Genomic DNA, 23,517 nt, shown 5'->3' on the forward strand with positions numbered 1-23,517 from the left:
CTCCAGGACGTACAGCACCGACGTCTCTGTGCGGACCTTTGCTCCTGCCGGTCCCGTTTAAAACCCAGAAGAACAGGCCTTTCACTGGTCACTCTGCCTCCAGGGACGCTCAGCATACAAACTAGCAGCCTGCTGTTCTCACACACTGAAGTTTCTTTGAGGAAAAGAAATCATCGCCTCTGCGACCATGACCACCTTCGACGACATCTTGGAGGAAGCCGGGAAGTTCGGCCGCTGTCAGAAGCGGATCTTCGCCCTACTCTGCATGGTGTCCATGCCCTGGGCCGGCGTGTACGTGGGCATCGTCTTCCAGGGTTTCACTCCCGATCACTGGTGCCGGGACCCGGAGGTGGTGGAGAGGAGGCGGGAGTGCAGCTGGAGCCTGGCGGACAGCCGCAGGCTGACGGTGCCGCTGGTGAACAGCTCCGGAGTCCCGCAGCCGAGCACCTGCGAGCAGTACGAGGTGGACTGGAACCGCACGGGACTCACCTGTGACTCACAGGGACTGGACCTGAGCGGAACCCCCACAACCGGCTGCAAGAACGGCTGGGAGTACGACTATGAGGGGAGGCAGTCCTTTGTTACTGAGGTGAGAGAGCATCAAATACATGAGAGAAACCAGACAGCAGATACAAGACAAGATCGGTGCTATTAATTACATTTTCATCACCAAGATGAGAAGATGATGATCTTTGATAATGAAAAACTATGATCAAATACAGTGGTGTGAATAGTACCCAAAAGTCATACTTGAGTAAAGATATTGTGTTGAAATGTTATATAATATAATATAATATAATATATTATAATATAATATAATATAATATAACATAATATAATATACATAATATAGTGTAATATAATATAACATAATATAATATAAATAGTTTGGTCAAAGGGAAAGTCTCAAAGCAGGCAAAATGATGATGAACATACTGAAGTAGTTTTTTTATTTAAATTATTTCTGGAAATAAATAATGATAATAATGATAATAGACTTTATTGATAGCTCCTTCAAGAACAGTTTACAAAGTGCCTCGACAAACAAGGAAAGACAGTTTTACAGAATAAACACTCAACGGTCAAGTCAAGCAAAAGAAAGCCAAGTCCAAGGTGAGTTAAAAACAAACCAGGCAGAACGCAAAAAGTCAGAATGAGTCATTACAAGTAAAAGGAACAAAAGCGGGAAAACAGAAATCACTGGAAAAGAAAGAGATAGGCAAAGTAGTGCAAAAATAGAGATAAATGAAAGAATAAAATCAATAAACAAGGATAAGAAGACGAGATAATAATAATAATAATAATAATACATTTTATTTGTTTGATGGCGCCTTTCAAGTCACCCAAGGTCACCTTACATAGGATAAAAGCATAAAATCACAGAGTAATATCACCACATAATATCACAGAATATTAAAAACAAACATTGATATAAAAAAAGGAAAAGAAAGGTGTAGTGCACAGTGACCAGTTAGAGTGAGTATGCCAGTTTGAACAGGTGGGTTTTGAGTTTGGATTTGAATGTTGTGATGGAGTCTGACTGTCTTATGTGTGGGGGGAGAGAGTTCCATAGTCTGGGTGCCGAGCAGCTGAAGGCTCGGGCACCCATGGTACTGAGGCGTGGTGTGGGGATGGTTAGCAGTCCAGCAGAGGTTGAGCGGAGGGTGCGAGAGGGGCTGTATTCGTGGAGGAGGTTGCAGAGGTAGGTGGGGGCTAGATGGTGGAGAGCTTTGTATGTGAGGAGGAGGTTTTTGTAGTGGATGCGGTATTGTACAGGGAGCCAGTGAAGTTGGATGAGAATAGGGGTGATGTGGTCAGCTGATTTGGTGCGGGTGATAATCCGGGCGGCTGAGTTCTGGATGATTTGCAGTCTGTTGATGAGTTCATCACTTTAAAGGATTAAGAACAGATAAAAAACAGATTATGGGCAATAAAAAGAATAAAGGACAATAAATAGAGTAGAAATAACATATAAAAGCCAATAAAAGGATGGAAAGAAGAAGTACTTAAAAAGTATCAGACTTAGAGCAGTAAAAGGAATAAAAAGATATGTTCAAAAAGTCACATAAAAGCAAGTCTACAAAAGTGATTTGATAAATAAATGTACCTAAGTGTCAAAAGTATCAGTAAAAGTAAAATATACACATATTTACAAGTATGTATTGTATAATGTGCGTACATATTGTCTCAGATCGGATTTTCAGCATTTTTTCTGATCGCCGATGAAAACAAATTCATTTAAAAACAAACCACTGTGTCTCCGGTGCAGCATCTAGTATGCAAAGTATCTAAAGTTATCAAAAAAATGGAGTAGAAATATTTGTATCCAAAATGCAGTGGAGTGGAAGTATGAAGGAGCAGAAAATGGTCATACTCAGGTACACGTGCCTCTTAATTGTACTAAAGTGAAGTAAGTAATTGTACTTAGTTACTAAGTACAAGACGAGAGGAGACTATCACACCGGGTTGAACACAACAACAACAACAGAAACAAAATCACAAGTTCCAAAACCTTTCCATAAACAAAATGGTCACAAGATAAACGTTTTTATTCTTTTTAAAAACATGTTTTATGTAGTTTCAGGACAAATATTGAGAGAAGAACTAATGTTATGATCGATTTATTCTTTGTGCTGCTCCAGTTTGACCTGGTGTGTTCGGATGCCTGGTTGGTGGATATGTACCAGGCCACTCTCAACGTCGGCTTCCTGGTTGGGAGCATCGCCATCGGCTACCTGGCTGACAGGTGAGTTCTGCGATCGACCGATTGGTTAAAACCACCTGAATAAGAGTTAGTTCATAAGTTATATCAGACAGATTCAACTGAGGTTTTTTAACTCTGTCTGACTTGTTTGTTCCGTCTTCAGGTTTGGCAGGAAAATGAGCTTCCTGATGTCCAACCTGTTGAACGGGATCGCAGGAATCCTGGTGGCCGTGGCTCCAAACTACGTGTCCCTTCTGGTTTTCAGGACGCTGTACGGGTTCGGAGTGAAAGGAGGCTGGGTGGCGGGATACGTGCTGAGTAAGGACAACATTAAACCTCGGGACTCAAACAAAAAATTCAAGAAACGCTTCCTTCCGTTTTTTTTTTTTTTTTTTTTTTTTTTATGTGTGGAACCTTCTTCCCTCTCAGTCACAGAGCTCGTGGGTGTGGAGTACAGACGCACCGTCGGAGTCCTTTACCAGATGTTCTTCAGCGTCGGCATCCTCATCCTCCCTCTGCTCGCCTACTACATCACCGACTGGCGCTGGCTGCAGGTCGTCATCACCGTCCCATACATCATCTTCCTGTCTTACTACTGGTGAGAAACACTGGCTGCACTTTGATTTCAGGCTTTCAAATATTTTACTTCCGGAGAGGATTTTGAAAAAGCAAAATCAATATTTATACCCAATAAATGGTTTACAAGACAGTTAATAGATACAAGGGCATACATACATACAGAGAGTTTATTAATTTGATTGTCAACACTGATAAATTCTCCTGAATCAGCAGTAAATAAGTGATTTGTAACAACAATTAATGAGATATGATCACATACAATGATATAAAAATCATATATATATTATTATGTTTTTATAATGTATTCTAAGAGGGTCATGAATTATCATTAAGACATGTTGAATGTCAAGATTTAGTTGAGTTTGAACAAAGATTATAGACTCAAAGTCCATTTGCGAGATTCCTTCAGGAGCTTTCACACACTTCTCGTGGCCTTCCTCAGAACAGAGTTTATACAAGTACTACTTATCTTCAGACATTCATTTGCTCTTTATAGTTGATAAAAATGTCCATAAATGACCATACAACTAGATTATAACAGTTATAGTTGTTCATTTATTGTTTATATGCCACTTATAAATGTTCACTAGGGAGTGTCACAAAGGTGTTACCATCACCAGTGTCCATACTGCATCTGACACCGGAAATACACATGAAAATCAAATCTACCTTGGAGGCTTTACTTGGAAACTCACCTGTGCAGCTTCAGTGATGTTTTTGATCAAATACCACAAAAGTATGATGACGAAAGGACGTTGAAATATGCGGAAACCGTGTTTAATTGCAAAAGATAATCGCATTATTACAAACAAAACAAATAAACATTCGCAATAACCAACAATTAGCATCAAAAACATTTATTTAATTATAAGCCAATACCAATGATGATCACATTCTTTCAGTCCTCCTGGAAAAGTTGTCTGTTTATACGCTTCATGAAAGTTTTGTATTCGCAGGTTTATCCCAGAGTCTCCAAGATGGCTTCTCTCTCAGAACCAAAAGTCCAAAGCTGTGAAGATCACCGAGGACATGGCCAAAGAAAACAAGATGACTCTGTCCAAGAACATTGAGGTAGCTGCTGGTTAACCGTAGACGAACCAAAACAGACAGACACACATTAAGACATCAGATCAGACATCTGACCAGGGCAGTTATAGATCAAACAGTGCTTCACTCTTCACTGAATCCATTCAATAGTTACATTTAATTCAGTTTGCCTGATGTGCAAAACATATGTGTACACTTATTATATGTAGAAATACAGGAATCTTGGCATTACAAAGTCATAACTGTGACTTTTGGCAGCCATTCTCCAGTGATAAATTTTCCCATAAGAAATAATGGGAAATCATCATGAAATGATCTCAAACCCACCTCTCTTTGAGGCCTTGTTGCCTCACCATACCTTAACATAGAAAGTAATTTAAAGTTTTAACAGGTCACCAGAGTCGGGTCTTTACAGGCCTAAGTGGCCACTGTGATGGCTCACACAGTTTTCATGTAATCGCATTATGCTTCAGGCACTTTTTTTTACAATGGATGTCGTCAGAGTGGAGAAGAGCTGTAAAATCTTTAAAAAATGTGCTCTTTATTCTCTTATGACTCCAACAATGTTCACTCTGCCTAACTTACATATGCATCAAAACATAGGGAAATCTGTGACAGTTGCAGACATGTAACTATGAAAGCAAACAGACTTAGACTTTTGGCTACAGGAGCTCCCAAGCAAATACCAACCACCTACAATAAAGGCTGGGAATATCAGGATACGCACCAGATATCCAAATCATACAAAACTTCTTGTGAAATGTTGAAGTTATTTTATGCAACTTCATTTTCTAACATCTTTATCTGTGACTTTTTGTTTTTGTTTTGCTTTTTAATGTTTTCTTTTCTTCTAAAGAGTCAACGTTCATAGACAGCCAAAGTCACGCCCCTTCCGGTTTCCCTTATGTGACCCTATTTAAGAAAACTTTTGGGATTTTAGCAATCCCACTTGAATCGTTTTTATGAAACACACATATACTGTTTGTCAGTTTAAAAGATAATTTTTCAACTTGAGAAACTCTCAGTTTAAAAAATTAATGAAATATAAGACAGTTGCGTTAGTGACCATGTCTGGTTGAACGCTCACCAAAACCGGTAACTTGAACATTGTAGAGCCGCTCCTGCATATTGGAAGCTCACAGAACTGACTAACTCTCCTTTCATATGACTGCAGTTGACAGATTGATTGTGATTTTCACCTTTGGTAATACTTTTTCTGTGCACATTTGGCGGCCATGTTGGTGTTGGTGACATATGTTGAGTGAGACGGTGTGGTTCACTGAGCGCTTTCACACAAAAGTAGATGACATTTTGCTACCTTAAAGACAAACGGCACATTTTTTGAGAGAAAAAAAACATTTTAATTGACAGACATCTTGAGTGTCGATGTTCATGGTACAACTCACGAAGTGTGTTTGTCTCTACCCATTGACTACTGTGCACATTTTTTCATAATAAAGTCCCATGAGGTCGACTTTACTGTCTTGTATGGACATCAGTAACATAATAAGATATTGCACAATCAAAGATTTACAGATGTGAATTGTGAAGTTTTTGAAATGTGATTAAAAATTAAACAAGAGAATTTTTTTTTTTAAATAGTAGCAGCCTTAAATGAACTGTATGTTTGATCTTGCAGACTCTGGCGGATGATAACGCTGACTCCCACACTGTCTCCTTCATGGACCTGATCAGAACTCCAAAAATGAGAAAACACACATTCATTCTCAGCTACAACTGGTGAGTGTGTTAATGTTTGCAGTGACACATTGTCATCTATATGTCATTCTTTGGAGCTCACTTACCATCGTCCCTCCGTCTTCCTCCAGGTTCACCAGCGCTGTGGTCTACCAGGGTCTGATCATGAGGCTGGGTATTCTGGAAGGAAACGTCTACATCGACTTCCTCATCTCTGGACTGGTGGAGTTCCCCGCCGCCTTCCTCATCCTCTTCACCATTGAACGCATCGGCCGACGGCTTCCGTTCGCCGCCGCGAACATTGTAGCCGGAGCCGCCTGCTTCATCACTGCATTCATTCCTGACAGTGAGTCTCAGGGGAAAAGTGAAGATGAGGAGCAAGCCATTCAGATTTAATCACATTCTTTCTTCTTGGTTGTCCGAAACTTGTTTGAACGTTTCTGTCTGTCCCTGCAGGTATGTTGTGGTTCAAGACATTGGTGGCCTGCATCGGTCGGCTGGGTATCACCATGGCCTTTGAGATGGTGGTGTTTGTTAACACAGAGCTCTACCCAACATTTGTCAGGTAAATTGTACAAACTGTTTCTGCACTTTATTCTTTGTTTGGAAGGAATGCAATTGAAATTTTCAAAATTACGTCTAGCTCTTGTTATCAGTGAGCTAATAGTTATCAGTGAGCTGGTCTCAGTCATTCAGTTGGCACCCTAGTCCGAAGGAATAATTAATGCTAAAAGTTAGCAAGTTAAAATGCTAAAGTACTGAATGTAACATGCTGAATGTCAGTGTGTAAGAACTTCTCATTGTTACATCCAGTGCTAACAAGCTAACTGTAGGTATTTTAGCATGCATACTAAAGAACAGTATCATGCTAATGTCAAGCAAAGCTGAGCCTAAATACAGCTGAGTCTGAACCTTACAAACTGTCTGAGTCTGAGATGTGGTACAATGGTGACTGAACAGTCTGCCCTGTCAACTGGTGACACCCCCAGGCTAAACTTTAAAATTTTGTTGCACTAGCATGAAACTTAGCAGGATGTTTAGCTTATTCAACAAACAAAATTAATAATTTAATAATAATATAATAATATAATATAGTAAAGAGATAAAGTATATTAACTAACTGGTTGTTTTTGTGACTGCAGGAACTTTGGAGTGTCAGTTTGTTCCACTCTGTGTGATGTTGGAGGCATCATAGCTCCCTTCCTGCTCTACAGGCTGGCTGTTATCTGGCTGGAGCTGCCCCTCATCATCTTTGGTGGGTTTGATAGTATCATAGAGAGAACATGTTCACACAAACTCCTCATTAGGCTGATTTAAAAAAAGAAAAAAAAAGAAAAGCTGATGTGTTGTTAAAGTTATGTTGGAATGTGCTTTGCAGGATCTCTTGCCTTCGTGGCTGGTGGTTTGGTGCTGCTGCTTCCTGAGACGAGGGGTGTGCCGCTGCCCGAAACCATCGACGACATCGAGTTCCCAGACAGGTGAGGAAGACCGTTTTATGACCGCCTCTCAGACCATAACAAATAATGGAAGCACGTGAGAGGGATAAACTGGGCAAAAATAATTTTATTTAACAAAGATGACGTTTTAAGTGAACCAAATTACCAAAGAGAACTATACAGAAAATCAAAAAAAAGACTAAAGCAAAGTGAGTTGGTGCCAGGGGAAGAGGGAGCCATCAGACTGGCAAGATGTGGTGGGTTTTAATGGGAATGGAACTAGGAGGCACTGGCCAGCTGCCTCCAATTCCTTGATGTCCTCGAGGGACCGGCAACACTGAAACAACAAACGCAACACAGCAACAACACACAACACAGCAAGTCCCAACAGAGCCCCTGGGGCCGTCACAGTACCCACAGCTGAATCCACACAAAGAAAGAAATAATGGGGTTCCTCTAATTTATCAGACTCATTTTGGACTTTGTGTGTGTATGCACATGTGGATATACATATTCTGGATGCAGTTTCTCACATATTACGTCGACGATGTTATCATAATTATCTCAATGATATACTGTATTAAGTCAGGGCTGCAACTGAGGATTATTTTCATATACATAAATTACTTTCTCAGTTAATCAGTTAATCCTTTGTCAACAAAATATCATGAAAACAAACCTAAATGTCTTGTTTTATCAGACAACCAGTCCAGTAGCCAAACATGTTCAGTTTACTATTGTGTACGCCGAAAAAGGAGCAAATCCTCACATTTCAGAGAACTAAACCCACAAATGTTTTAAATTTTTGCTTTAAACAATGACATAAATAATACTTAATGTATGTCATGTTATTTTGTGTGTTTTCAGATGTAAGGAGAAAGCTGCGATGAAGAACCAGCAGCTGACCAACCTGCTGCCCCAGAGCGACGTATCGACCAACAAAGAAACAGCAGTGGTTTAATCTCCCCCTGTGACCAAAGTATTTATTTATTTTGCTTAACAGTGTTGCTGTAATTTGTGTTGACCAAATAGTCAACTAAATTAAAGATTTCTGTGTTTGTCTGAGACCCTCATCAGTGCACAGAATTTGGACTTTAGATGAACGATTACTATGTTTTTATGTGCCGTTGGAGTTTAAATAGTGTTAAGAGAATGACGTGTGAACCAGTTATTACAAGTGTATTATTAAATTATTAAAGATTTCTCTCATAAAAAAAACTTGGAATCCAATTATTTTCCGTATAAACTGTTTCAGTGCTGGTCAGGTTGGTTACATCATCATTTAGTCATCATCTGTTTCCTTATCAAGCAGCTACTTTGAACAGTCCCTCCAGAAAAACTTGATTATGCGATCGCATAATTCAATGCATAATCAGCCAAGGTCTGCATATTTATGCGGGGGGTGCATTTTTTCAAATACGGCGCACTTTCGCCGCATAAATTGACGATTTCCGCGCAAAATATGCAGGGCTTGCATGACGTGAACATCATCGAAAAGCTGCAAACCCCGTGATGAAGCCATGATGAAGCCTGCAAATCAGTCTCATTTGCCAACAAAAAATCATACTAGTTTCAAAAACCTTACAGTTGTATGTATATTAGTAGTATGTAAATTTATGTTACAGTAAGAGATTGCACTTTGTGCATTGGAAGCACTTATTTTAACAGAAGATGTCTGTTTTGTATAGCTATCTCTGTAAAACAGGAAGCACACACTTTATTTTTTATATTTTATTTATTCATTTTTACAGAAGTTGTAGCATATTCCTTTTGTAAAGCTACAGAACTTGTTTGACTCATCAATGTTTTGTAAGTCTGAGCCAGGTGTTTATTAAGGTCTGAAATAAAACAAGATGAGAATTTAAATATTCTATTAAATAGATGAGAATTTAAATATAGAATTTAAATAATATAATATGACTCTTTACATTAAGGTAGTAGCCTAGTGAGACCAGGGGGTTGGGGGAATCACTTTTTTTTCTCTTTTTCATCAAACCGCAGTTTTTGCAAGTTCCTGCAATTTCACCGAATAAAATTGCATAAATATCCCACATATTCCATCGCATTTTTTAAGAAAACGTGTCGCATAATCAAGGATTTTTGCCTGCAAAGGTCACAAAAAAACTCTGCATTTTTCTGGAAGGACTGTGAAAGAGCAACTACACAAAACAACATTGTTTTAAGAGCAATGGGATTTGATTTTATTCTGTACCACTGACTAAAATATGGAGAGTATGAGAAGATGACCCTAACTCTCACTTGATTTATTACCGCAGTAAGTATATGGTCTTAATTTCTAGTTTCAGGTCTTCTTCAAGACAGATGTGATGTTCATTTAGTAAATTATGTTCCCATTTAGAGTAAAATAGACAATAAAGCAGGGTACGCTTTGTCCTCATATGGCTCCAAAAGACCAAAATGGCTACAGTCGTAATGCCAAACTCAAGGTTTCAAAATGGTAGTCCACAATCCAGCGAGTCATGGTGACATCATGGTGTGTCTTGTAGACTAATCTTTTGGTGAATAATGGCAGTTAACACTAACTGCGGTGACAATACATTTAACTTCCGGTGGCAGCTTCACAATAAAAGCCATCCCATGTATTACCTAATAAGATGCTTTTAATGTGAAGCAGCAGATGCAGGAAGAGTTTTTATTCTTGTACTTTCTTTATCTTTACTCTCTATCTTTATCCCAATTAGCTTTCAAAAAAAATGTTGGTCGTCCTAGTAACCACAGCCAGCTATAATGACTGGTTCCAGAGTGGCACCAACTGTTTGCTGGTTTAGAACAAAGAACCTCAAGAACTTCAGGGGCTTTGGGCGGAGTTATCATGACGACAGACCAACTTAAACTGATTATGATCACCTTTTAAGAAAAAAAACAGAGCTAGTGTAGTGTGGTCTGCTTATTCATGGAAGATCATACAAAAGATTTTCTCCATTGATGCCAAATCAGACCATCAATTGTCTGAGGACCGGTCTGAACCTTTGATTTCATTTTGATGGGGTGTCAGCGTCATGTCTTTTAACACGTTATTTCTTCCGTAGTTAATAATCAAAATGAACAAGTTATTTTGGCAGCTTTAGTTGTGTCCTGTGGTGCCTGTAAAGTCAGTTTGAACTCAGCACAGGAATGGAAAATATGCCACAAACTGTAAAAACAACTATTTAGGGAGGTAAATACAGATTGTAAATGTATTGCTCTCACAAAAAAAGAAAAAGATGGCAACCAACAGGGAATGAACAAGATCCTGTTTACCCAACCCGTTGTAGAACTGAAACATTATTCTTAATAAGCTAAAGATATGCCATGTGAGAAGAAACACTCAGCACACAACAGTCCTTTGACACAAACCATGGCAAAGGGAATAAAAATCATAAGAATCTTAAAAATGCAAAAGCATAAACTCACCAGTCCAGTGTGATTACGTAAATAATTGGTATGTAGAATAAAGAGACAACACCAGTGTACTGCTGTTTACCACAATGCAATTCATCAAACTGCCACTAAGAGTCCTTCTGTGCAGGTTTTCTCAAACGCGGCACATGAGCTTTAGGAATTACTTCACTGTCCGCCCTGCCAATGCTGCTTGTTCGGCGTTTAAAAAAACAAAAGATAAGCATCTGTTTCCTCTGACTGAGACTGTGATTCCACAGGAGAGTGTGCAGTGTAACTCTGGCAGCACTCTCCACGCATACTAACAGAATTTGTTTTGGCTTGTGCTCAGCTGAGGTCCTTTCAATGATTATATAATTGCTCTGACAAGCTGTTGAACTCCATTAAACAGTAACATGTCTTTACCTCCTCTGCAGATTTAACGGTTTCTATCAGGCTGTTTTGCACTCTGTTCCAGATCGACCACTGGAGTGCAGATCTGTTCCAAACTCTAAAGCAGGGCACAGGCACTCCACCTTCATCTGTTGTGTGCTCAACGGTAAATAATTGGATTAATTTTTAATACCTCAAACAGGAAGAACTTGGATCACAGTTGTGATGGCGACCTTTGATGACCTCTTGGAAGAGGCTGGGACTTTTGGCCGCTGTCAGAAGCGTATCTTTGCCCTGCTCTGTCTGTTGTCAATTCCCGTTTCAGCTGTGTACGTCGGTATCGTCTTCCAGGGCTTCACTCCAGATCACTGGTGTCGGGACGCTGCAGTGGTGGAGAGGAGGCAGGCATGCAGCTGGAGTCTGTCAGACAGTCGCAGGCTGACGGCTCTAGTGGTCAACAACTCTGGAGTGCTGCAGCAGAGCAGCTGTGAGCAGTATGAGGTGGACTGGAACAACACAAGACTCACATGTGACTCACAGGAACTGAACCTCACTAATGTTCCAGTTACTGCATGTAAGGTAAGATCTCTGAAATTCATCGAAGTCGATGCTATTGGATTATTTGGAAGAATTTCCTAGAAAGCTTTGAAGTGTTTCAGTGAAACGTTTGGTTATGTTTTTGTTGAGACTGGTGAGATTTCAGATGCTCATATTCGATTTAAGGGATAGGAAACAGTAAAGGAGTAGTTTAAACATTTTGGGATACCACTATCATGTATGGTGGCACTGAGGGTCAAAACACAACAGCACTTCAGAATAGACAACAGCATTTCAGGCAAGGCAAAAAATTAAACATATCGCATTTCAGAAAACACAACATTTCAGAAAACACAATGACATTTAGAAAACCCGACATGTCAGAAGGTACAAAATGACATCAATAAGTATATAGGTAAGTATCAAGGTGTGGGGTCAACAGAAAAGCTTGGATCAGCTTTTGGCCCTGATTCAAAAAGTGTCTGGGAATCTGCTGGACCAATTGTGCAGTGTTTTCATGAATGTTTAACGTGTCTGTTGAAAATCTACACAGGTGTTCTATCAGGTATTAAAAGTGGACAAAGTTTTACAAAAAAATTTAAATGAAGGTTGATGTAATTCTGCTAATCTTAACATTAGCACCATTAGCTACTTTGCTCAGTGCAGTTAAAGGTCCTATTAGCTGACAATCCCTGCTAGTTCCCCCCGACAACAGGCATGAAACCTGCTAGAGATATTAGCACTTCTCATAGTCTGAGCAGAGTTAGCTGGCTAAAAGACTGCTGGCTGCAACAGCTAACTGAGCTATGCAGCTACACAGCTAACTGGCCCAACTAGCTGAGCAACAGGTAAAGCTGTTTGTCGATAAAAAACCCTCCAAAAAACTCTTAATCATGGAGTTATCTTCATAATAACATTTGATACTAAACTTGTGCTGTTCGCCAGTCAGTGCGGTCCACACACATGTCAAGGACTGGGTAGCATTTATGAGTTGACAGGTTCAAAGCTGGTTTTGAAGAGGCGGTGTCATGGTGTCAGTTTAGATTCACATTAAAAGTTGTAAAATGTTATCTGTATCTAAGAATCTCCCTCACTACGCAGCTGCTTTTCTCTTCATTTCTTTATAAGTGACGTTCAGATCCCTCTGTTGCCATGTACTGCTTTTCATTTTGAAATACAGTACTCTGTTGGCCTGGTGAGATGCACAAAATTCTTAGGCAGTGGTGTGCACGCATCTCAGAGCATAAATCAATAGAGTTAGAGTGCATATTTGGTAAATGAGTCACAGCAGATAAGGTGTTGTAGGGGAAATTCTCCTTGTTGAAGTTTGAGAGTTGCTTATTCTCAGCAAATGGACATTTCTTGTCCATCCTAAGGGACAAACACACCCAGGCATAAACAGAGTAATATACTCTATGCTGTTCAGCGCAGCCAGGAGTGCACCGATTAGTACATTGGGGAGACAAAACAATCTCTCCATAATCAAATGGCACAACACAGGAGGGCTGACGCTGAAACTCAGAGCTCACACGTGTCCTTAACGACTCTGTTAGGACACTCCCACAAGGGGTTTAAAATCCTGCAAACTCCCCTCAAGTTAGTTAGAACTGAAGAAGACTCTGGGATGAGAGGTGAAACGTCTTCAACATACTGACACAAATGTGATGAATCCGATCTCTCTCTGCAGCCTTCCAGATTTTCTTGATTTATATACAACAGAGCAGAGGTCGCAAACGTTATGACCACTGTTACCCATACCTTCCCCAAAGCAATGATCTTCAACATGATTGTGTCGATTATTCCCCAAGTTTGTTTGCTTTACTGAACAGTAACTGTCATCGTGTCTACCTTCCTGTTGATTTAAACGCAATCATCTGTTTTTGTCTGTAAGGATGGCTGGGAGTATCAGTATGAAGGCAGGAAGTCCTTGGTCACAGAGGTGAGACAAGAAATCTGCTAAATGTTCCCCAACGCTTTGCATTTTAAACTAATTGTGCTGATATTCGCAGCCAAATCACACTTGAGCATTTTACAAACTGCTGCCAAAATAACAGTAATTGCTTTGTGACTGTAGAGACATGAGGACATCCTGTATGAAGACATGTTACCTTGACCTTTTTGTCTCAGTTTAACCTGGTGTGTTCAGATGCATGGTTGGTCGACATGTACCAGTCCATTCTCAACGTGGGATTCCTCATCGGGAGCTTTGCTTTTGGTTACTTAGCTGACAGGTGAGGCCTCAAATTATTTTTGTAACCACCTGGTGTGCAATTATTGCCCAAGTACACATTAACCATGAACTTTTACTGTGTTTACTTCATGTATCATTCATTTGAACTGTTTTAACTTTGCATATTTTACGGTATCTTGATTTCACTGCAAATGAGGGAAACTGCAATGATTTTCGTTAAATTGAACGGAAATGTTCGACAACTGCTTCCTCTCCACTGTAATCCTCTTTGACAAAAGATTTTTTGATAGCAGCAGGTGCCAAAAATAGTGTAAAGTAACAAAAAATGAAATTTCTTGTAAAAATACAGCAATTTTCTGATGTTAAACTACTGGTTCCAGCCTTCATTTTACATGAGGTCATGTTAAATTTTGGGTCATTTAATGTTTAATTGAGGATATTTACACAAAACACAATGATATTACCTTTACAGAGACAAGAAATGTGTATTCTGTCAAACTTAAATTAAAAAACACATCACAGTCAAGTGGAGCCTTTATTACAAAGATTCGTACAAAGGAATACGTTGCTCGGAGGAATTATAAACAGATGTACAATATACAAACAAATCTATGTATATAAATGAAAACTTTTAAATGTAACTACAGTACCAATAATATTTGGTTGTCAATTGTCACAAATTCTTATCTAATTAAATAATTGTCATTACAGTATTCATCTTGAATGTAATATTTTCAACAAAAAATGCCAACTCTCTTTATGAATTGAAAAATACAGGCAAAATGCAAATGTACACTTAACTGTTAATTGCCACTGGTTATATCTAATGTAATAAATGTTATTAATATATTAAACATGAATGTTGCATAAAAACAGTTAATATTTAGGATGGATATTTTCACATATTTCAAAGAAAAAACAGGGAAAGTCTGTAAAATAAACAGGAAAATTCACTGAAATTACATTTATTTACAATGTACACTTAACTGTGGATTGCCCCTATTTGTATCTGACTTAATGAATACAATGACTGCATTAAAATTGAATGTAACATAATTTTTTTTTAAATGGAGAGGAGTCTTAAAAATGTGTATGTAATATGTTTAGTATTATGTGGAGAAAACAATACATTTTCTGTAGGAACAATTGTTAAATTTTATGGGAATTCATTGATTTTGAAATGTTATTTTACATTTGACATTTAAATTCATGGTCTGTTTTAAGATACTTTCCTGTATTTAAAAAAAAAAAATGCTATGGTGGTAAATGACTGATGCATCTTTGTTTCTCCAGGTTTGGCAGGAGGGTCAGTATCATGATGTCCAACATACTGAATCTGATCGCAGGGATTGTGCTGGCTGTGGTTCCAAACTACATCTCCATCCTGGTGGTCAGGTGCATCTTTGGCTTTGGAGTCAAAGGAGGCTGGATGAATGGATATGTGCTGCGTAATAAAGACTTTACATATTTACTGAAATTAATTGGAATCAGTAATAAAATATGTATTTCACTTAACAAAAGCCATTCTATATGCAATGTGAGATTCTGATTTGACCAGTTCAGTGCTTCTATGCCTAACCTGTGGCCTGTAGCAGCCAACGAGTGATTACAAAGACACAAGACCCTCTCCTTGTTCCATCTTTTCTGCCCTGAGCCACTTTCAGGCCAGTGTCTGGATGATTGATGCATTATGTGGCTAATGAGATTTTTTATCTGGGAATATATATTGTAAATGGGTTTTAAAGCCCTAAACTTGGAAGTTATGCCTATTCCCAGGTGGCTGTGTTTTATTGGAAAAACATATGTAAGTTGTTCATTTTCAGTGATATTGTTATGACATTTGAACTTGGAGCACGTAAGACTATATGATGTGGACCCATTGTGTTTTCCACCTAATAGGGGCAGTTATTGGCCATCTGCAGGCTTAATTTTGCTTTAAAGAATTCAGGCAAGTAAAATAAATAAATAATTGAGTGTGTTCAAATCAGATTAATGACAGAGCTTCTAACTGTTTGGAAAGATAAATAAGACTTTAACCTTTCAGAACCATGCCCGGGGTCCAAACGGTTCAACAACAGTTTTAATTTACTTTGGACTGAGCTGGAATGGACGTTTTAGGATAATTTGACATAAATACCCAGGAATGGTTACAGGACATATGCTAAGATTCCCATCTCTGTTTTAGACTAGTCCACACCTGTTGGTGGCCTAACCTTTGCAACACATTTACTTATCATAAATCTCTACATGGGTATAAAAAAACAACTGGAAAATGAAAGGTTCAATTAGATGAAACTAGATAAGATTAAATTAAACAGGACTTACATTTATTTTATTGTTTGAATCGGTTGGTAGAATGTCCTACTAGTCCTGGACAGAGGTCAGATTGTTTATTTCTTTACGCCTGTTTGCAGAGATCTGTGTTCACTCAGTGATTGTTTTTTTTGTTTGTAGTGAAACCTGTTTACTTTACTTCTTTTCTGCCAGTCACAGAGATGGTTGGAGCCGAGTACAGACGGACGGTGGGCATAGTGTACCAGATGTTCTTTAGTGTCGGCAACCTGATCCTACCTCTGCTCGCCTACTACATAACTGACTGGCGCTGGCTGCAGGTCGTCATCACTGCCCCCTACCTCTTCTTCCTGCCTTACTACTGGTAACAAACTTTATATTCTTGATTTCAGTCATGCATCAGTTTAGTTTAGCCTGGCACCGCTAGACCAATTCAAACCTCTAAGTTGATTGTGGATTTCCAGCGGACGTTAACAATCAACGCAGACTAAAATGCCTCAATTGGACAGACCTTCAACCAGTCAGAGCAATGAAATATGTAACATTGTGCCGAGCTAGTTAACATTAAAGCAACATCCACCTCTCCTTGCATAGATCAACAAGTCCATTAGATCCTAACAAAGTGTCCTGTGGGAAGCTCACTTGCTAGAAAGCTAGCTTCTGTCCATGTTCACCGCAGACATGTTCATCCAAAGGTCATCAGTTAACACAGCCACTGGTTAAACCAAAACACCAGCAGCCTTACGAAACTATTGTTTAAACTGGCAATAGAAATGTTCTGCCTCAAGACATCATTATGAATCCCTATTAACTTTGTTGTTACTGTACTTGATCTCTTATCAGGCATGGAAAAGGAGGGTCCATTTCTATTATAGATTAAATGATTGAATAAACTCATGTTTTGTCTTGTGTTGTGTTATTTGTAACTAACTGCTGTTGTCATTTATTAGCTACATGGATTAGCTGTTTGTAGTGTTGTAAAGAATGTTATTTTTGTCATTATTGATGAATCTGACGATTACGTTCATGATTAATCATTTAGTTTATATATTGTATATATATCTATATTAAATTTGCATTAGTTAGGGTTAGTAACTCTAGAGACTGCCACGGGGATCAGATTATAACTCAAACTCTGCTCACATTTAAGAAGTTGGTACCAGCAAATGCCTGGAGGTTAAGGCACTAACCATGGACCACAGTGTCAGTCATGGCTGGCCAGGGTGTTTTGTCGCATTTCCTCCCCCATCTCTCTCCTCAAGCATTTCCTGTCATCCATCTGCTATTAGCAATTTAGACATCCGAGGCATAAAAAGGATCTCTTGGCGCAATGTTCTGCATCAAGAATACATCAGAAAGAAAGAGACCAAGCTCAATTAATCCATTACAAGCAGGTGTGTAAGTGAACAGTTACTGACATGTTTGTGTCTGTAAAATTGTTCTCAGGTTTATCCCAGAGTCTCCTAGGTGGCTTATCTCTCAGAAAAACACTGCAAAAGCTTTGGAGATCACCGAAGCGATGGCGAAGGAGAACAAGAAGAAACTCTCCAAGAACTTTGAGGTAAATTGATTCAGCTGTTTAGTCATTAATGCAATTCTCCTGAAGCTACATCATTTAGTGACCTATGTGTCAAATAATCTATATACGAAACTGTATCCTGATGACTTGTTCCAGACAGTGACTGAAGACGAGGGTGACTCCCCCTCCGCCTCTTTGCTGGACCTTTTCAGAACTCCAAACATGAGAAAACACACTTTCATTCTCATGTTCAACTGGTGAGACTCACCCAGAATCACAGATATATGAGCCAAACAAGTCTCAGAATGTTGGAGATCACGAGTCTTCTTTCTGTCTCTGTAGGTTCACCAGTGCCGTGGTTTATCAGGGACTCATCATGCGGGTGGGGATAGCCGGAGGGAACGTCTACATTGACTTCCTCATCTCTGGCCTGGTGGAGTTCCCTGCTGCCTTCCTCATCCTCATCACCATTGAACGCATCGGCCGACGGCTTCCCTTCGCCGCCGCCAACATCGTAGCTGGAGCTGCCTGCGTGATCACTGCCTTCATTCCGGACAGTAAGGACATCTTTTTACCATCTCAGTTAGGATTTTACTTATTTTCCTTTTTCCCCCAGTAAGTTTTTAGAATATTATCTCACTGACAATAGTTATTTTTTGGTGCTAGAATTTGTTTTAGAGTGTGAGTACTAATGCACGTGCTATGCAAAAATGAGTCATATAGTCTTCAAGACATGATGTCTTGTTCTCGTAGATAGACCCTCTAGACATTATAAATCTAATAAATGTTACGCTTCTGCAGGCGTTCTAAAAGGAATAGGTTCGTCTCAACTCTCTCAATAGGCACACAATCCTGTGTTTGCCTCTGTCCCTGCAGGTATGTTCTGGTTTAAGACGGTGGTGGCCTGCATCGGTCGGCTGGGTATCACCATGGCCTTTGAGATGGTGGTGTTTGTTAACACGGAGCTCTACCCAACATTTATCAGGTGAGGTCAGACTGATCAACTTTTCATCACACAGTCTAAATGTACAGTATAAGGCCAACATTTAATGGTCATCTGGATACAGGAACCTGGGAGTGTCGGTGTGTTCCACTCTGTGTGATATTGGAGGCATCGTATCTCCATTTCTGCTCTACAGACTTGCTTTCATCTGGCTGGAGCTGCCACTCATCATCTTTGGTAGGTTTCTGACGTTTCTTAATGATGACTGCAATGATGTCAAAGCTGCTGCAAAGTAGTGAACATGTTGTAATGTCATAAGACTGCTTAAAGGGATAGTCCGGATTTTTTGAAGTGGGGTCATATAAAGTACATATCTATAGTCGATCTCATCCCTATCGTTATCACCGATCAGCGCAGCCTCAGTTTGGAGAAGTAGAGAGCTGCTCCAGTCCAGACTCTCAGCTTTGTACTGCAGTGAACGGGGTCCAGCAAAAAAGCGAAATTAACCACCTAAAACAAAAATTTTTACATCAGTTCAAGTGTACGTTGTATAGGTAAAATTCACATTGCTTTACATCGTCGTCAGACCACGTTTTATTTTGGCACAACATTTTCTCAACCACAGAACCTCCATATCCCTACGCATGAGCGCTAATGCGGAGGGATATGGAGAGTTAAGTTTCATTTTTATCCAAAGTAAACCTCTCGTCCAGCAGCTGGGCCTCGCGCTGTATTCCGCCGCTCGCAGATCAGCTGTTGCCCAGTTGCGCTAGTACATAGGGATTAGGGGATGGGCGATACTGCAAATTTTGGTATCGATCCAATACCAAGTAAATACAGGGCCAGTATTGCCGATACTGATACCGATACTGATACTTTTTACTTGAAAATTCCTGATCAATTAATGATTTTGTACTTTTGCCTTTAATTAGTTGACCATGATTAATAATTAACAATAAACACAGGACAAAGATTTTAGCCAAATAAGAAAATTATATTTAACATAATTAAATCTGTAACCTATCTGCATGTAGCCTAAATAGGAATACTAATGTTCCTTCAACAGATACACAAAAGGGTTATTATATTCTTGAGGTAGGTTATATATCTTAAAGCGAAACTCTCATCAAAAAGCAACCGAGGCTTTATTTGGGATTGAATATGAGTCAAACCTTCGTGTGAAAGCATAATTACGACGAAAGAGGCACTTTTAAGATTTAACTTAGTTTCGGTTTTGGGCATGTTAATTTTGAACGGGAGTGCTCGGGGCAGGATACGCTAGCATCAAAATCGCTATTTTTAGAACACTAAAAAGGCTCGACACAACATGAAACTTTGCTCGTAGCATCACTAGGGTCTCTACTCATGAACAAGAGCATTGAGAACATTGTTTGTGTACACAGAGTTTATGAAAGAGAAGGTTTTTAAACTACTCACGTTAGCTGCTGCATCTCCTGCGCGTCGCCGTCATGCCAGACAAAAAGTGTTGATCCCCGAGTGCGACCTGACAGGCAGGAGAGTAATGGTGAACCGCTCGTCAAGCGTGCCTGTTCTCAATACTCTTGTTCATGAGTAGAGCACTCCCTTTCAAAATTAACGTGCCCAAAACCGAAACTACGTTAAATCTTAAAAGTGCCTCTTTCATTATAATTATGCTTTCACACGAAGGTTTGACTCATACTCAATCCCAAATAAAGCCTCAGTTGCTTTTTGGTGAGAGTTTCGCTTTAAGATATATAACCTACCTCAAGAATATAATAACCCTTTTGTGTATCTGTTGAAGGAACATTAGTATTCCTATTTAGGCTACATGCAGATACAGATTTAATTATGTTAAATATAATTTTCTTATTTGGCTAAAATCTTTGTCCTGTGTTTATTGTTATTATAATCCTGGTCAACTAATTAAAGGCAAAAGTACAAAATCATTAATTGATCAGGAATTTTCAAGTAAAAAGTATCAGTATCGGTATCAGTATCGGCAATACTGGCCCTGTATTTACTTTGCAGTATCGCCCACCCCTAATCCCTATGCACTACCGTAACTGGGCAACAGCTGATCTGCGAGCGGCAGAATACAGCGCGAGGCCCAGCTGCTGGACGAGAGGTTTACTTTGGATAAAAACGAAACTTAACTCTCCGTATCCCTCCGCATTAGCGCTCATGCGTAGGGAGATGGAGGTTCTGCGGTTGAGAAAATGTAGTGCCAAAAGAAAGCGTGGTCTGACGACGATGTAAAGCGGTGTGAATTTTACCTATACAACGTACACTTGAACTGATGTAAATTTTTATAGGTGAGCCTTGTTTTAGGTGGTTAATTTCGCTTTTTTGCTGGACCCCGTTCACTGCAGTACAAAGCTGAGCGTCTGGGCTGGAGCAGGGAACATATCGACTATAGATATGTACTTTATATCACCCCACTTCAAAAAACCCCGAACTATCCCTTTAATATTGCCACTATTAAAGAATGTAATGGTTGGTCCATCTCATGAGGAGGGTTTTTTGTTTGTATGAATATATCCTACAATGATGATTCAACGCCCGGCATTCAAGTCCTTAAGTTTGTCACTACCTAAAGCTAATGACCATACGTCAGTGGTTCTAATCACTTTATTTTTTAAATGTTTATTGTTGGTCCCCAGGTAGGTTTTAAAATAATTTTTTTAGTGTATAGATTTTGCCACTGGAGGAGGTGAATATGTACAAGAAAGGATAATGTTAATTAAAAACATGTCATTACTTGTTGTATAGTTGTATATGTCAGTAATAATCTATGGTTCTTACAAATCCCATGGCACACTGTGTTGGAACCACGGCCATAGGTGATGGCTGAAACGTAGATCTACCAGTAGATCGAAACTTTGCCTTCTGGCCTGAGATTCAACTGCAGCTTATTGCTATAACCCTCTACAAAATGATACATTTAAAATCCAAAAATACTAATAATACTTTTTTTCTCGAATTGGATCTATATGTATTGTTGATCGCAACAGATTAACTTTATCTGTTATCATCCTGTGAATAAGTCAGTGAGTGTGTTAAACCTCCATGTTGTATTTCATACAGGGGTGGTCGCATTTGTAGCTGGAGGTTTGGTGTTGTTGCTGCCTGAAACCAGAGGAGTTCCTCTCCCTGAAACCCTTGACGATATTGAGTTTCCTAACAGGTGAGATCCTAACTGAAATTAATCACACAGTATTTACTCTCATTCTTCCTCATCAGTCATGGGTAATAGGAAGAAATGGCCATTGACAGGAAAAAGTATTTTACCTTAAAGGTCCAATATGTAAGAATTTAAGATGAGTACATTGAAAAATTACTAATACTACTCACCCAAATAGTCTACAGAATGTTAAGAAATTGCTAACCAGTCCTGGCCCATCCCGGTCCAAAGCTCCTGTGCCAGTGGTGTAAACACAAACAATCTCCTAGTGCTCTGGGCTCCGAGGCCAGACCACTACATGCACGGCTAACTGAGCTAACTAGCAGCTGAAGTTAACAGCAGTTAGCGGCTACTTTCGTCATAAAACTGTCACCTGTTTGTTTTGAGTATGTACTGAAAAGGTGGCCAATTGTTACACATTGCATCTTTAAGTACCATCAACAGAATGGTGTAGCAATGACATATTTTTGTCGGGCAACCCTGGAAGTTCACATCGCCCTTGATCCCTCCATAGAAAGCCAGTGACAATTCTTTGTTGGATTTTGGAATATTGCTGAAAAAAATCTCTGTGGCAAACACAAGTTTATGATACTTAAACAATTTGTTCAGGAAGATACTCCTCTCAGATGAGCACCACTTAATTAATCAAATGAAATTGCTAGAAGTAAAAAGCTAATGTTAGGCTATAAACAGACTATGTGTCTTTATACACAATTACTATACATGTATCTATAAACTGATCAATCTTCAAGTTGTTATGTCAGAGTTCGAATATTTAGTAAATTAGTCTCCATATTTGCCATGATGACGTGTAATGTCAGCTTCTGTACTCTCATTTAGCCACTTGTTAGGAACTGCTGTTTTTTAGACATTTAAGTGCATTATAATTCAATTGTGGGATATTTAGAGATTCATTTTATGTTGTAGGTCAAAACTTGTGAATATCTTAGGACTGCAGTAAATACAGGCCTTATTGTTTTAGGCATTTAACCGAAAACCAATTGAAAAAACTCACTGACTTTGAGAAAAGGAAACCAAAAGTTGAGAAAGCTAACTGATTTTCCCAGTTTTAAGACTCATTGGTACAGTACTGTATGGAGAATGCCCCATGTGAGCATGTTAGATTCATATATGTATTATGCTATTGAAATATAATAATGTTGCATTTACATGTAAACACATTTTTATTAGTGTAGTTCATGATCCATTTTTTACACATAACTGTGTAAACTGTTAAATTAATTGCAGTAAAATATAAGCCATGTAAAAGTACCTCAAATACTCTGCGTCTAGAGTACATGTAAGTGTAAACAGTATTCAGCTACTTTATATTAACTGAATTAAATCGATTCACTTTTCTAAATCCAAATTTCAATGTAGTCATTGTGTAGATGTGTGTTTAATTCACTGTTTATAAAATGTTTGTTTTTGGTCACAGGAAAAAGGAGGATGAAGTGGCGAACCAACAAATGAAGACACTTTTAAAATCAGATGTGATAGACTGCAAAGACACAACTGTGTGATTGTGTGCATTCATGTGTGTAGATTTTCTTTACTGTAACAGTGTATTGACCTCTACTAATAACAAGGAAGTAGGTTATTTATACATTTTATATAAAGGATGTCTTCCCCAATTC

At 39.0% G+C, this 23,517-nt stretch overlaps 2 protein-coding genes across 2 annotated transcripts; both read left to right on the top strand.

Moving 5' to 3' along the window:
- The first annotated feature begins 9 nt into the window (after positions 1-9).
- Positions 10-8,682, top strand: LOC115573612 (solute carrier family 22 member 2). Its single transcript, XM_030404466.1, has 11 exons — positions 10-589; positions 2,643-2,746; positions 2,868-3,022; positions 3,134-3,302; positions 4,240-4,354; positions 5,970-6,070; positions 6,160-6,374; positions 6,485-6,593; positions 7,171-7,283; positions 7,407-7,506; positions 8,332-8,682. The coding sequence occupies exons 1-11, from the start codon at positions 188-190 to the stop codon at positions 8,423-8,425; spliced, it is 1,677 nt and encodes a 558-aa protein (XP_030260326.1). The 5' UTR covers positions 10-187; the 3' UTR covers positions 8,426-8,682.
- A 2,319-nt stretch (positions 8,683-11,001) lies between these two features.
- On the top strand, positions 11,002-23,514 carry LOC115574428 (solute carrier family 22 member 2-like). Its single transcript, XM_030405945.1, has 12 exons — positions 11,002-11,814; positions 13,664-13,711; positions 13,900-14,003; positions 15,257-15,411; positions 16,451-16,619; positions 17,702-17,816; positions 17,931-18,031; positions 18,117-18,331; positions 18,651-18,759; positions 18,842-18,954; positions 21,784-21,883; positions 23,319-23,514. The coding sequence occupies exons 1-12, from the start codon at positions 11,461-11,463 to the stop codon at positions 23,401-23,403; spliced, it is 1,668 nt and encodes a 555-aa protein (XP_030261805.1). The 5' UTR covers positions 11,002-11,460; the 3' UTR covers positions 23,404-23,514.
- Positions 23,515-23,517: the final 3 nt, after the last annotated feature.

This window comes from Sparus aurata, chromosome 22 (genome assembly GCF_900880675.1).
Source record: "Sparus aurata chromosome 22, fSpaAur1.1, whole genome shotgun sequence".
Taxonomy (NCBI): Eukaryota; Metazoa; Chordata; class Actinopteri; order Spariformes; family Sparidae; genus Sparus; species Sparus aurata.

Excerpts from the sequence above, each read along its gene's own strand:
- LOC115573612 (XM_030404466.1), top strand. The coding sequence starts at position 188 with ATGACCACCTTCGACGACATCTTGGAGGAAGCCGGGAAGTTCGGCCGC. Across the intron at positions 3,303-4,239 it reads ATCTTCCTGTCTTACTACTG|GTTTATCCCAGAGTCTCCAA; the intron begins GTGAGAAACACT and ends TTGTATTCGCAG. Across the intron at positions 7,507-8,331 it reads GACATCGAGTTCCCAGACAG|ATGTAAGGAGAAAGCTGCGA; the intron begins GTGAGGAAGACC and ends GTGTGTTTTCAG.
- LOC115574428 (XM_030405945.1), top strand. The coding sequence starts at position 11,461 with ATGGCGACCTTTGATGACCTCTTGGAAGAGGCTGGGACTTTTGGCCGC. Across the intron at positions 16,620-17,701 it reads TTCTTCCTGCCTTACTACTG|GTTTATCCCAGAGTCTCCTA; the intron begins GTAACAAACTTT and ends AATTGTTCTCAG. Across the intron at positions 18,955-21,783 it reads GCTGCCACTCATCATCTTTG|GGGTGGTCGCATTTGTAGCT; the intron begins GTAGGTTTCTGA and ends TATTTCATACAG.